Here is a 13,426-nt window from a genome sequence, read left to right on the forward strand (position 1 = left end):
TCAGTAGGTCCTGAGTCTGAAGATCTTGCTGAGCCTGGAGGTGGCGCTGGAGTAGACGAGGAAGGATCCCTGGTCGGTTCTGAAGTGTTCCCAGTCTCTGCAGCCGAACGTCGGCAGGATGTGGACGGGAACGAAACCCTCGTAACCCTGCCACCTGGACACACACACACACACACACACACACACACAGTCAGCTGGAGACACACACACACACACACACACACACAGAAACACACACGTACACAGAAACACACACACACCTGTAGACAATGCTGTTCAGAGAGTACGAAGTGCCGTCGTGAGAGTTTGCTACAACCAGGAACTTCTCGTCTCCGATGGTGAAGAACTCCCAGTCCACAGCGCTAAGATAACAACAACAACAACATCATCAACAACAACATCAACAACAACATCAACAACCACAATATCAACATCAACCACAACATCAGCAACATCATCAACCACAACATCAGCATTAACCACAACATCATCAACATCAACAACAACAGCATCATCAACAACATCAACCACAACAACATCAACATCAACAGCATTATCAACAACAACATCAACAACAACCACAACATTATAAACACCATCAACCACAACAATATTATCAACAACAACAACAACCACAACATCAACTACATCAAAAACATCATCAACCACAGCAACATCAACAACATTATCAACCACAACAACATCAACCACAGCAACATCATCAACATCAACAATGACAACATCAACAACAACATCATCAACCACAGCAACATCATCAACATCAACAATGACAACATCAACAACAACATCATCAACCACAATAACATCATAAACCACAGCAACATCATCAACAACAACATTATCAACAACATCACCCACAACATCAACAACAACCCCAACATCATCAACCACAATAACAACATTATCAACAACAACATCATCAGCAACAACCACAACATCATCAACAACAACATCATCATCAACAATAACCACAACATCATCAACAACAACATCAGCAACAACAACATCATCAGCAACAACTCCACAACAATGACAACAACAACATCAACAACAAAAACAACAACCAGGTGTTTTCTTTAACACAGGAGGAAACTTTATCGACACAGTGACTTTAAATACGTTCTATTGGACCCTTTGGGGTGGTCATTCATCTACATTTAGAAACAGGAAGTGTGTCACAGGTGTGCTGGACGTCGATCCAGGTGTGAGGCCCGGTGGGTCACCTGTGCGTGAGGATGTCCTGGAAGCGGATGAAGGTCTGCGTGAGCGTGTTGAGTTCGTACACGGTGGAGTTGATGCTGTAGAGACTTGGGCCGCGCTCGGAAACCTTCTGACTGTTTGCCACGGCGAGGAAAAACCTGCCGTCAATCTGAAACGCCTCCCAGTCCGTCGCTCCCACCGTCTGTAGAGAGGACGACACTCAGCTCAGACACTCAGACAGGAAGGAGAACCCCCGCGTCCTCATGGATGTTTCTTCACTTCATGAACATCTGGACTTTCTCTATGAACAGCCTTCACCACCATCAAACAAAAACATCCTGTTTACCTTCATCACCACCAAACAAAAACATCCTGTTTACCTTCATCACCATCAAACAAAAACATAATGTTTACCTTCATCACCACCAAACAAAAACATCCTGTTTACCTTCATCACCATCAAACAAAAACATCCTGTTTACCTTCATCACCATCAAACAAAAACATAATGTTTACCTTCATCACCACCAAACAAAAACATCCTGTTTACCTTCATCACCATCAAACAAAAACATCCTGTTTACCTTCATCACCATCAAACAAAAACATCCTGTTTACCTTCATCACCACCAAACAAAAACATCCTCTTTACCTTCATCACCATCAAACAAAAACATCCTGTTTACCTTCAACACCGTCAAACAAAAACATCCTGTTTACCGGCATCATTTGTGAACGTTATGAATTCTCCAGTTCAGATTCTGTCCGTCACCATCTTTGCTAGTTCGGAGCGGTTTGGAGCAGTAAGTGACCATATTTGGACGAGCTGGGGGAGGAGCCAACGGTGGATCTAACTGATTTGATTGGAAACCTGACGATGCTACGTCCCGCCCACCGAAAGCTGTAACCTGACTGCACCACAGGCCTGTCAATCAAACAGACACGCCCCCAAAAACAGGTCTTTTTGAAGCTTATTTCTAATGAATGAGGGATTATTTTAAGATGGACCTCCAGAAAACTAATAAGAAGGACTGATTTTAACTAACAACACCGAGATAACTGCTGGAGACATTGTATTAACTTTGTATTTGATGACAGAAGTTAAATGGGAGTCTATGGAGCCGGAGTCTTTTTGGAGCCGACCTGTAGTGGCACTCGGTGGTATTGCAGCTTAAGACACTTCTGCATCAGAACCATTTTACAGAAGCTACAAACCTTTTTTCGAAACCGTCTATATTTGCAGCTCCATCAGCCATGCTGGAGGAGGAGGAGCTTAACGTTGAGCTGAGCTGCTGTCAGAAGATGAATGAAAGCTTCAGCTGGTTTTCATGAAGATTTAACATGTTTTTGTGGTTTTAAAGTGTTTCTTCAGAGAGTAGCTGGAAAGCCCCTCAAACGCTCAGTAATTACACTCTTCTGGTTTCCTGACTCCTTCAGGAACAAATAAAAACACTTCTGATCAACTGCTTTCATCTGAACGTCTGTCTGCACATTAATGTTTGATTGCTGTTAGAGAGGATTTATGAGACACACTGAGGCAGCAGGGAGAACATTATCATGTTCTCCAGTTCTAATGTTCTCCAGTTCTACTGTTCTCCTGTTCTGCTGTTCTACTGTTCTCCAGTTCCACTGTTCTCCTGCTCTCTAGTTCTACTGTTCTCATGTTCTACTGTTCAGATGGAGACCAAGTCATTAATAACCCGATAGATTATTGAAAATTGATTCTAGATTATAGATGATTGATTGTTGATTATTGAGCATTGATTATATATGATTGATTATTGATCATTGATTGTAGATTATTGATTATTGACACTGCAGACCGACGATGAAGGACGTTGGTTCCATGTTGCTCCTTGCTGTGGACTGCTGTTTGTTTTTGGCCACACTCACTAGAGGGCGCCACAGTTGATGTTCTCTAATTCAATCTGCCAGAACCAAAGCTGGTGTCTCGTCCGTCCCACAGAGACAGAGACACTGACCGGGATGTTCTGGAAGGTCTGGAAGCAGCTGTCCAGCCACACGTAGACGGACGAGCTGATGGACGTCGTCCGGCCGTCAAACGTGTTCGCCACCACCAGGAAGTGGAATGAACCGACGCTGAAGAACTCCCAGTCGTACGCTCCGGATGTGGAAACAGTCTGGTTCACCTCAAACAGCTGGGGACAGGAGGAGAACAGGAGGACAGGGGGACAGGAGGAGGACAGGAAGACAGGGGGACATGAGAAACTGGATCCATCGGGACAGGAAGATGTCCCGTGATTGGACAGCAGGTGGCGTTACCTTAGTGTCGGGGTTCCACCTGTAGATCACACTGTGGATGTTGTGGTTGGAGTCTGAGGACACACGGGGACACACGTAAATGGACCGTCCCATGGTGGCTGGGTGCAGTACAGGACATAAGTCCCACCATCTCCATGTTCACAGGTGTTGAGATGTTGAAGTGTTCAAGTGATCTGATGGAAGTAACACTAAACCCCGCCCACCTGTACCAGAAACCTGACTGCACCACAGACCTGTCAATCAACGAGCCCTGCCTCCAAACATCTGTTAGAGTCTCAATATGTACACTGTGAATGTGTGATGTGTCTGGTCTCCACAGGTGGAGGTGTGTCTGGTCCTACAGGTGGAGGTGCGTCTTGTCTCCACAGGTGGAAGTGTGTCTGGTCCCACAGGTGGAGATGTGTCTGGTCCTACAGGTGGACGTGTGTCTTAAAGTATCACATGACACAGTGTTTACCTTGTCTGTGATTGGCCACCACCAGGAAGCTGTGGTTGTGGATGTGGAAGAACTCCCAGTCCAGAGCGGCGTGAGTCTCCAGAGTCTGGTACCGGACGAACCGCCGCCGCCGCCGGTTCCACTGATAGATGACTGACAGCTCAGGCTCCACCTCCCTGAAGTTTGCCACCACCAGAAAAATCTGGAGGACGAAAATACAATGATTCCAAAATAAAATAATTTCAAAATAAAAAGACTCCAAAATAAAATAATTACAAAATAACTTCAACAGAGACTGTGGGGGACCTTTGACATCCATCCACAACCTCCAGTCCTACTTTGGTGTACATCGTTGTCCTCTGAATAAGTGCACAGCTATATGGGAACACCTGTGTGCGTGCGTGTGTGTGTGTGTGTGTGTGTGTGTGTGTGTGTGTGTGTGTGTGTGTGTGTGTGTGTGTTACAACACAATGTGACCACAAGAGCTCAAACAGCTGCTGAGAATCAAACTCCGATCTGTTTGTTCTCTTTTATTCTCCGTCTAAACTCCACATGAAAGAACACATTGATCTAAAGAAACGTTCAGAAGAACGTTGATCTAAAGAACGTTGGTCAGCAGAACGTTGATCTAAAGAACGTTGATCGGTTCCCACCTGCTCGTCGATGGTGAAGTGTTTCCAGGCTCGGGCCTCCTGAGTGCTGATGTTCTGGTAGAGCTGGAACGAGCCGTCCCTCCATCTGTAGATACCCGAGCCGGGCCGAGAGTCCCTGCCGGTGGAGGAGACATGACGGTTACCACGGAGACACAGGGGACACAGGCCACGGTGTGGTGGGCGGTCAGGCTACCTGTTGGCTGTGGCCATGAACAGTCCTTCAGATGGGACAGAGAAGACCTCGACGTCAAAGGTCTCTGAGCGGGTGTACAGGTCCTGGTAGTCCTCCACGTAGTCCAGACGCTCCCCACCTGCAGAGGACAGATGGAGGGACATGAGGACACGATGCAGGACTTAACTGAAGAGGACAGACAGAGGGACACGAGGACTTTAGAACTTCCTGTCCTGTTAAAGACATTGTGATGGACATCCACTCACTCTGCAACAGCATCCTCCATGCCAGCCCATCACAGATGGATAGAACTCTCCTCTGAGTGTTGAACCACAGCTGACCCAGTTCTGGTCCCGAGCAGGGAGGACGACTTCCCAACGTCACTCTGGTCTCAGCCTCTGAAACAGAAAGCAGCAGGTGGGACAGGTGGAGACAAGTGGAGACAGGTGTGGACAGTTGGGGACAGGTAAGAGGTATCCTCAGGAGGTCAGAGGTCAGATCTGAAGGATTCTGAGTGTGTTTTTCAGACATGAACAGCATCAGTCTGGATTTTAAAAGGTTTTTAACTGGAAATCAAGTTGAAGTATTTAAAGCTCAAATAATAATGAGATTATCAACACCTTTTAAATAATAATGATGTGATGAACAGCTGATAAATAATAATGAGATTATTAACAGCTGATAAATAATAATGAGATCTGAAACTCTGAAGTCATGTCGGGGTGAAAGTGACTAAATTAAACACACCCAGACTGAAGGGATCAATGCTGAGTCAGCAATCAGCTCTATGTGTCACCACATCATCACTAGCTTAGCTTAGTCTAGTTTAGTTTAGCACGGAGGCTGGAAGCAGCTCCATCAATTATGCAGTTAACTTCAAGACCAAACCAGAGAAACGTTGTCCCAACAACAGGAAGTAAACACTATAAAATCATCATGATATTGATAATGTACTGCAAAATGTTCATCAGCTGGTTAATGGTACAACTTTGGTTAACACACTTTCATCAATCCATTAATTCTTAGAAAGAAAGAAAGAAAGAAAGAAAGAAAGAAAGAAAGAAAGAAAGAAGGAAAGAAAGAAAGAAAAATAATAATAATATAATGTCAGACTGCTCCTTTAAACTTCAGACACCACAACAAACACACCTGCACGAGTCAGCACCTGTCTGACCTCACTGTTGTCATGGAAACACACATCAAACAGCAGGACGGACCCCGAGTGTCAATAAAACTGCTGGTAGCACACACACGCACACACAGAAACACACAGACACAAACACACACACACAGAAACACACACACAGGTATTTGTGGTTATAAACAGTGAAACACTAAAATAACTAAAGTTCTCAGGTGTATACCAGCGGGGAAGGCGTGAGGGGTGAATCTGAGTGAGGACACTAAACCCCGCCCACCTATACCAGAAACCTGACTGCACCCAGGCCTGTCAATTAACGAGCCCCGCCCCCAAACATGTGTGTTAGAGTCCTAACATGTGATGAGTGATGAATTATTTCCAGAAGGAGGGAGTTTATCTGATGACACCATGAGGACTTATCGTCGCCATGACGACAACTGTTGAGGGTGAACAGTATCCACGGTTTCATACAACAGGTATGAGTACACCTTCCAGGTGAGTACGTAAACACCTATTGTTACGTAATGCTGTCGAGGCGAGCAGCACAGGTGTGCTGGTGGGTGCAGCCACATGCGTATCATGTTCCAAAACGGTTCCTCTCCTCACCGTACGGGTAAACGGGTCCCTGCTGGTCCAGCTGGAGGGGAATGGACATCAGGATCCGGGGTACAGACAGCTGGGACAGACCAGGGTCCGAGGCAGGACAGAGCCTCGGTGTGGCGTCCGAGCCCGGAAGCAGAACCAGCTGGCGCAGCAGACCCTGAACACATATAGACCAGGGTGAACCAGTACGAAGGCCTGGCAGTTCTGGATCGGATCCTGATCCGGATCACAGACTCACAGAGAAGTGTCCCCTCCACCTGCCCCTGCTGCCGACGAAGAACCTGGACCCTGTGGTGCTCAGAGCGCTGGGGAAGGACTGGACCTGTTTACTGGAAGACAGAACCAGGTCATACCACATGACCTCCTGATCCTGCACCTTCAAAGACCAGTTCTAACCGGTCTCTACTGGTCTACATGGTGTTGGACTCCATTTCTATTTTAGTTTTAAACTGGGATTTCACAAAACAATTCAGGCTGAACCAGACTGAACGGAACCAGGTTAAAACCAGGCTCAACTGGACTGGACCAGGTTAAAACCAGGCTCAACTGGAATGGACCAGGCATAAAATAAAGAATCAATCTGAGATGATCCAGTTAAACTGAACACTTGCACTAATCTGAACTGGTCTGAACCGGTCTGAAGGTGACTCACAGTTCCAGCGGTAGTCCACAGTCGACGGTCAGCGTGGCGTACCGTCCGGTGATGGCCAGCATCACGGTGTGCCAGCGGTTATCATCCAATACAACGTCCTTAAAACTCAACCGGCTCCGCCCACCAACACCAGGGGGCGTGGTCAATAAGTGGAGGCGGTTTTCAGAGACACGTAGCCCGAGTAAAAGCGAATCAGATCTCTCCTGAACCACAGAGAAGATGTACTCATTTGTCTGGAAACAGAGAGCAAGAACGAGTTAGGTCAGACCAGATGGGACCGGACCGGACCAGGTTCGGTTCCATTCGAATGGTTTACCTTTTCTCTCAGTCTCGGTATCTTCACCGTGACGACCAATGAGAACTCAGCAGGGAAGTAGTCACAGTGGGTGAAGATTTGGGAGGCCGGGAAACTCAGTGCTGTTGCCATGGCGCCAGTAAATCGGACACCTCTGGAGCCTTTGGACTGAACCATCTGCACCTGATGGGCAGATCATTAGTGATCAGGTTAACTACCTTCGTCTGTTCTCTGGTTATTCTCTTCATCCTGCGTCCTACCTGTGTGGCCGGGGCTTCTCCTGGTCGTGGCAGGGCTCTGGCCAGCAGGTCGAGAGGCAGCAGGTCTGAGGAAAAAACTCGCTTTTATGACACAACAGCCGCTCATTCAGGAACGTTACACCGGTTCTGACAGGCATCTGGGTCCAGACCGGTGTTCTGTACTTCCTGTAATCCATCTGAGAAACAGAACGTACACTGAACAACTTCCCCGAAGTATCAGACTGCTGGCTGAAGATCTTCTCATCAATACTAAGCCAACTTCACAGACCGCCATCCTCATTTATCACTGAGACCCAGAAAGATGATCAAACAAAGTCCCGCTTGAAAAATACAGACATTTCCTTTAAAGAGGATAAAAAGATCTCCCAGCTGATCTCAGCTCAGATCTTCATGGAGGTGAAACCTGCTGCTGGGTGTAGGGAAACGAAGAGTTTATCAGTTTATTATCCTCTCGGATGTCAGATCAGTGGTTCTGATCCGGTTATCAGGTCGCATGTGTTCCTCTATCTGCGGCTTCAGTGGGGATCTAAAAATAAAACACAGGGATGTCGACTTCCAGCTTCCTGTCATCACAACCTCAGCGTTTTCCAGCGACACATGGAGCTTCAAATGTCTTGAGAGACTTTTACCCAGAATTCAGCCTGTCAGGCGTCTCTCTCTCCAACCAGCCTCACAAATGAGCTGTTTAGTTTTAGTAAAGTAGTACACGGTCATGTGACTCAAAGAGTCATGTACTACTCACAAATGAACGTACGTAGTAACGTACAGAGTAAGGTATGTAGTAAAGAACGGAGCATACGCAGCGTAAGCAGCAACGTAAGGAGTACCGTGCACGTACATAAGGTAGGGAGTAACGTAGATAACGTACGGAGTAACATATACGGACTAACGTAAGGAGTAGTTAAAGACTCTCCTGACAATCTGGATGGTAAAATATTTTTTCAGCTGCACAAAATAAAGTTTTTAAAACTCGTTTACTTTATCAGCTTGTTTCCTGTTACGATTCAGAGGATGGGAAACAAATAAGTATTTTTCATGATTCAGGAGACATTTTGAATCCAGACGCTGAGAAGAGACGGAGAGAGGTCTGCATCCAGAAAATACTGCTGCAATAAAGGATTCAAAGCGTCCTGATGTGTTCAAATTTGTGAGTTTTCGGCATCAGATCAGAAACGCTGACTGAGACCGACTGCAGATGGAGGTTAAATCTTTATTTCCCAACCGACAGCATCAGTTTCAACTGGAATTCCCCTTTAAGCTCCTCTGAGGTGGCACCGAGCTTTGTTGCAGCAGCAGATCAATGGAGGGAGGAACATATCTCATATTTCAAAGACTCAAAACACTGAAGCACAAAGCAGCAGAAACCCGCCTGAAACACGTGAAGAACACGCAGGAGAACCATCCAGTCGGCGATCCTTCAAACGGACTTCAGGTCATCCGTCTGTGACGCGAACAGTTCGTAAGGCTCAGATCAAACCTGAGTTAGCGTACAGTCAGCCTGTTGATAGCGTACAGTTAGCCTGTTGTTTGCATACAGTTAGGCCGTTGTTAGCGTACAGTTAGCCTGTTAGCATACAGTCTGCTTCAATCGTTGTGAGCAGCTCTGAGTTAGTGTCACTGTCCTGTTAGTCACACGCACGCACACATCCAGAAGATACACAAATTATGTTTGTATCTTTTCTAGAACATTATTTTCTATAATATCATATTTTGATGTTATTATTTTTGTGTTCAGTCCAAATATGTTAACGCTTGTATTTTGATACGTTGCAGGTGAAACTTTGATGTAAATAAGCCCTTTGAATTGAATGTTAGTTTCTGGGTCCAGTTAGCTCAAGCTTTCAGTTAGATCGCGTGAGAGTGAGTTAGATCGAGTGAGAGCGAGTTAGATCGAGTTAAATCGAGGTTGTTTGAGGTTTCAGTTAGATCGAGGTTGTATTCGCTCAGAGTTGGTTTCCTTGTCTTGACCCTGAGCCTCAGTCCGATAAATGCAGCTCACCACAGGGGGCAGTGTTTGTTAACCTGTTAGCAAACAAGATACAACATATAAACCAGACTGGGTTGTTGGAGTGAATTTAGAAAAGTTTCCATCTGAAGCTAAAGTGTAAAACATTTCTGTAAAGCTGTTTTGTCTTGTATTAAATAAAACACGAAGCAGCTGGTTGAACATCTGTCGACCTCTGCTGCATGTAAAGGCCTCACCTGTGCACGGTCTCCAGCTGGAACTGGAGCTGGTGGCGAGCAGCATCCAGGTGAGCAGCAGGGGGCGCCACGCCAACATCACGCCTGCGCACTGTGAACGGCGTGCATTCGCTTCCTCACTGGACCGCGCGTTGACCAACGTCGCTCACCATCATTCTCCTGTTGGCCCAGGGGACGGATCGGATGCACAAACGACCCGGTCAGGAATCTGACAGACAGACAACCCGGTCAGGACAGCCGCTTATTCAAACGTCTGTTTGGAAGAAGAATTGTGAGAATAAGCACCTCAAGGTTTGATGACTCTCCTGGTTCTTTCCTGACACACTGGTCAAAGTAAAACTGGACAATTTGATATATCATAAGTACATAAATTAAAATGGTAAAACACTGGACATAAACCAGACCGACACTGGAGAAAAACCAGATCTACACTGAACATAAACCGGACCAACACTGGAGATAAACTGGACCGACACTGGAGATAAACTGGACCGACACTGGAGATAAACTGGACCGACACTGGACATAAACCGGACCGATACTGAAGAAAAATCAGATCCACACTGAACATAAACGCACCGACACTGGAGATAAACTGGACCGACACTGGAGATAAACTGGACCAACACTGGACATAAACCGGACCGACACTGGACATAAACCGGACTAACACTAGAGATAAACCATACCGACACTGGACATGAACCGGACCGACACTGGACCAACATTGGTTCAACAAAAAATTACAAATTAAGTTATAAAGTAAAACCAAACCTCGGTCAGAGGTCAGAGCTCAGTTCGGCGTGCTGAGGTGGGTCCAGATCCGGTGCTCGTCCCTCTTTAAAGAAGGCTGCTACTCTACTCGGATGTAGAAATCTTCCTGGACTCTTTCAATCAGACTGAATGTCCTGCAGGTCATCCTCATGTTTGTCTCACAGGGAGGACGTCTGTCGGGAAACTGATAGTTTCTATTGATCCCTCAGAGAACATCAAACTTCTTTCAGGTAAGAAAATGTCCTTTTTCTTTAAACGTCTGGGACGTTCAGTCTTTTGTCTTTCAGACTTTGAAGACAAACAGAACAACCATCTGTCTTCAGGGTTCAGTGTGTCTCAGACGCAGACGTCCACCTGTCGTCCACTTGTCCTGCGTCTCCCTAACAGTTTTCATCCATTTTAAATCCTCCATCATGTTTCCTCCTTGGTCTCCTGTCCTCCTTGATCTCCAGTCCTCCTTGGTCTCCTGTCCTCCTTTGGATCCTGTCCTCCTTGGTCTCCTGTCCTCCAGCCTCCTCTCAGCGTCTCTCTGCTGCTGAATCTGTCACTGCGACTGGAGGAGCTTTCAGCCTCAGGTGGGAGTTTACCTGCAGGTGAGTCGGACTCCCTCGCCCCACATTTAAATAAAAAAGACTGGGAGGAGCTTAATAGAGAGAGAGAGGAGAGAGGGAGTGGGGGGGGGGGGCTCCTCTTTACCTGACAAACACTTTAATCCACCTGAAGAACAACATGAGGACAGAAACTGATTCACTCTCAAAGGTTGAGTCACTGAACCTCCCAGTCACTCCGGAGTTGAGGGGTGTGTGAGAGTGTGTGTGTGTGTGTGTGTGTGTGTTTGTGTGTGGGGGGGGGAGAGAGAGTGTGTGTGTGTGTTTGTGTGTGTCTGTGGGAGAGAGTGTGTGTGTGTGTGTGTGTGTGTGTGTGTGTGTGTGTGTGTGTGTGTGTGTGTGTGTGTGAGTGTGTTGTGTGTGTGTGAGTGTGAGTGTGTCTGTGGGAGAGAGAGAGTGTGTGTGTGTGTATGCAGAACCAATCAGTTGCGGGATGTTCGGATGTCATGTATGTGGGACGGAGCACGCCTGTTATCTTCACGTGATAATGATCATCATCATCATGGTTGAAATGCACTTATTGTAAGTTGCTTTGGATAAAAGCGTCAGCTAAATAAAATGTAATGTCATGTAATCACCATCACTATCAACACCATCACCATCATCCTCATCCCCATCATCTTCACCATCATCATCATCTTCACCATCATCATCAGGAGGAACATCTACACTGTTACTAAAGTATCATCATTACAGTACTCGTCTTCACTTTGAAGCTGCAGCTGATGAAGGTGGATGGGCAGTAAAAAGTAAAATGTGTGTGTATGTGTGTGTGTGAGGACAGGAATGTCAGCAATGATCTGATACGATCTCACTAAGTGTTTCAGCTGCTGTGTGTGTGTGTGTGTGTGTGTGTGTGTGTGTGTGTGTGTTCTGGTCTTCCTGCTGTTGTGGGAACATTAAAGACGTGAAACTATTGATCAAGTTAGATATTAATAAATCATAAGTGTGAATAGATGACATCAGGAACACGTGTTCATACACGTCCTCACTTGTTGCGGCATTCTTCATACAAACTGCTAGTTAACTAGCGTGCTAATGCTAATGTCTGGCCTCATCAGGTAAGAGGTAACAGCTCAGGTGGGACACCTCTGGGCCGAGTTGTGCTGGAAATAAACCCGTTTTGAGGAGCTGCAATTAGACAATAGTGGCACTAAAAGGAGCTGGCTGTGAATGTGAACATTCCTTGTTTTTCTACAGCTGGCGGTCAGTTCGTGTTTTCATATTTGTGGCTGTAAACATTTAAATTAGTTCTAAACTAAATTAGTATAAGTATCTGCTGACAAGGTGCTAGCTGTCAAGCTAACAACTGTTGGCCTCAAATGATCACATTTACTGAGAACTTTAGAACTTATTAGTCTCGTCTGGTTTAACAGAAAGAGACAACTGAGTGTCGTCTGCAGAACAAAGAGCTTCCTGTTTTCTGGTGGAAGCATGTTAATGTGAAACGTATGGGACCGAGTTCAGAACCCTGTGGAACTCCAGGACGAGTGCTCACATCAATAACGTCTGTTCATATGAATAAAGTCTGTAGTTTTAAAATGAACTGTAGTTCTGAAAAGTCTTAATGTTCTTCAACATAAACGGTAAACCGACGCGCTAACGTTAGCTTAATGCTGCCCAATCACCGACCTCAACCTGTGTTTCTCTTGTTGTGGCTAAACATGGCGACAAGTGGCCTTAATGCTAAGCTAGGCTAAATGCATCAGGAAGGTTGTCTTCAGTGAATCTGAAGTCACCTGAAGAAGAACCCTGGAATCATAAACGGCTGAATCTCATTTCTTTATTTAAAGATGAGCGGAGACGACGTGCGGCAGGAAATCGGATTAGACAGTGATGTAATCAGTCCCAGGTAATCAGATTCCTGTGATGTAATCAGAGGAGGTGTGTTCTGTCTGCAGCTGTTCCGTGTGGAGTCGGTCAGGCAGGTTCAGACAGGAAGCTGCTGCCATCACTTCCTTTAATCTGCAGACTTCAGTCGGGATTTCAGATGAAACGGATCCGGCGCAGCTCAGGTGTCAATCTACCTGCAAACCTACCTGTGAATATTAATGACGTGTTGATGGCGTGTGGGTGACGTGTTGATGGCGTGCTGTATCCTTACGAACAATTCAAAGCAGCTTTCA

General features: G+C 46.1%; 1 protein-coding gene across 1 annotated transcript; it reads right to left on the reverse strand.

Moving 5' to 3' along the window:
- LOC138636859 (thrombospondin-type laminin G domain and EAR repeat-containing protein-like) lies at nucleotides 1–9,997 on the reverse strand. Its single transcript, XM_069725135.1, has 15 exons — nucleotides 9,919–9,997; nucleotides 7,717–7,781; nucleotides 7,478–7,639; nucleotides 7,162–7,394; nucleotides 6,748–6,838; nucleotides 6,513–6,666; nucleotides 5,032–5,163; nucleotides 4,787–4,904; nucleotides 4,594–4,708; nucleotides 3,962–4,142; nucleotides 3,505–3,557; nucleotides 3,204–3,380; nucleotides 1,245–1,423; nucleotides 261–362; nucleotides 1–154 (listed from the first exon to the last, which is right to left on the reverse strand). The coding sequence occupies exons 1-15, from the start codon at nucleotides 9,995–9,997 to the stop codon at nucleotides 1–3; spliced, it is 1,995 nt and encodes a 664-aa protein (XP_069581236.1).
- Nucleotides 9,998–13,426: the final 3,429 nt, after the last annotated feature.

This window comes from Brachyistius frenatus, unplaced genomic scaffold (genome assembly GCF_029030835.1).
Source record: "Brachyistius frenatus isolate BFR_SWC_R1_liver_20210118 unplaced genomic scaffold, ASM2903083v1 Contig_410, whole genome shotgun sequence".
Lineage (NCBI taxonomy): Eukaryota > Metazoa > Chordata > Actinopteri > Embiotocidae > Brachyistius > Brachyistius frenatus.

What these genes read in the sequence shown, in the direction of transcription:
- LOC138636859 (XM_069725135.1), bottom strand. Translation starts at nt 9,997, where the DNA reads ATGTTGGCGTGGCGCCCCCTGCTGCTCACCTGGATGCTGCTCGCCACC. An exon ending in ACTTCACCATCGACGAGCAG is followed by an intron (nt 4,143 to 4,593) that starts GTGGGAACCGAT and finishes TTCGTCCTCCAG; the next exon opens with ATTTTTCTGGTGGTGGCAAA. An exon ending in CAGGACATCCTCACGCACAG is followed by an intron (nt 363 to 1,244) that starts GTGACCCACCGG and finishes TTGTTATCTTAG; the next exon opens with CGCTGTGGACTGGGAGTTCT.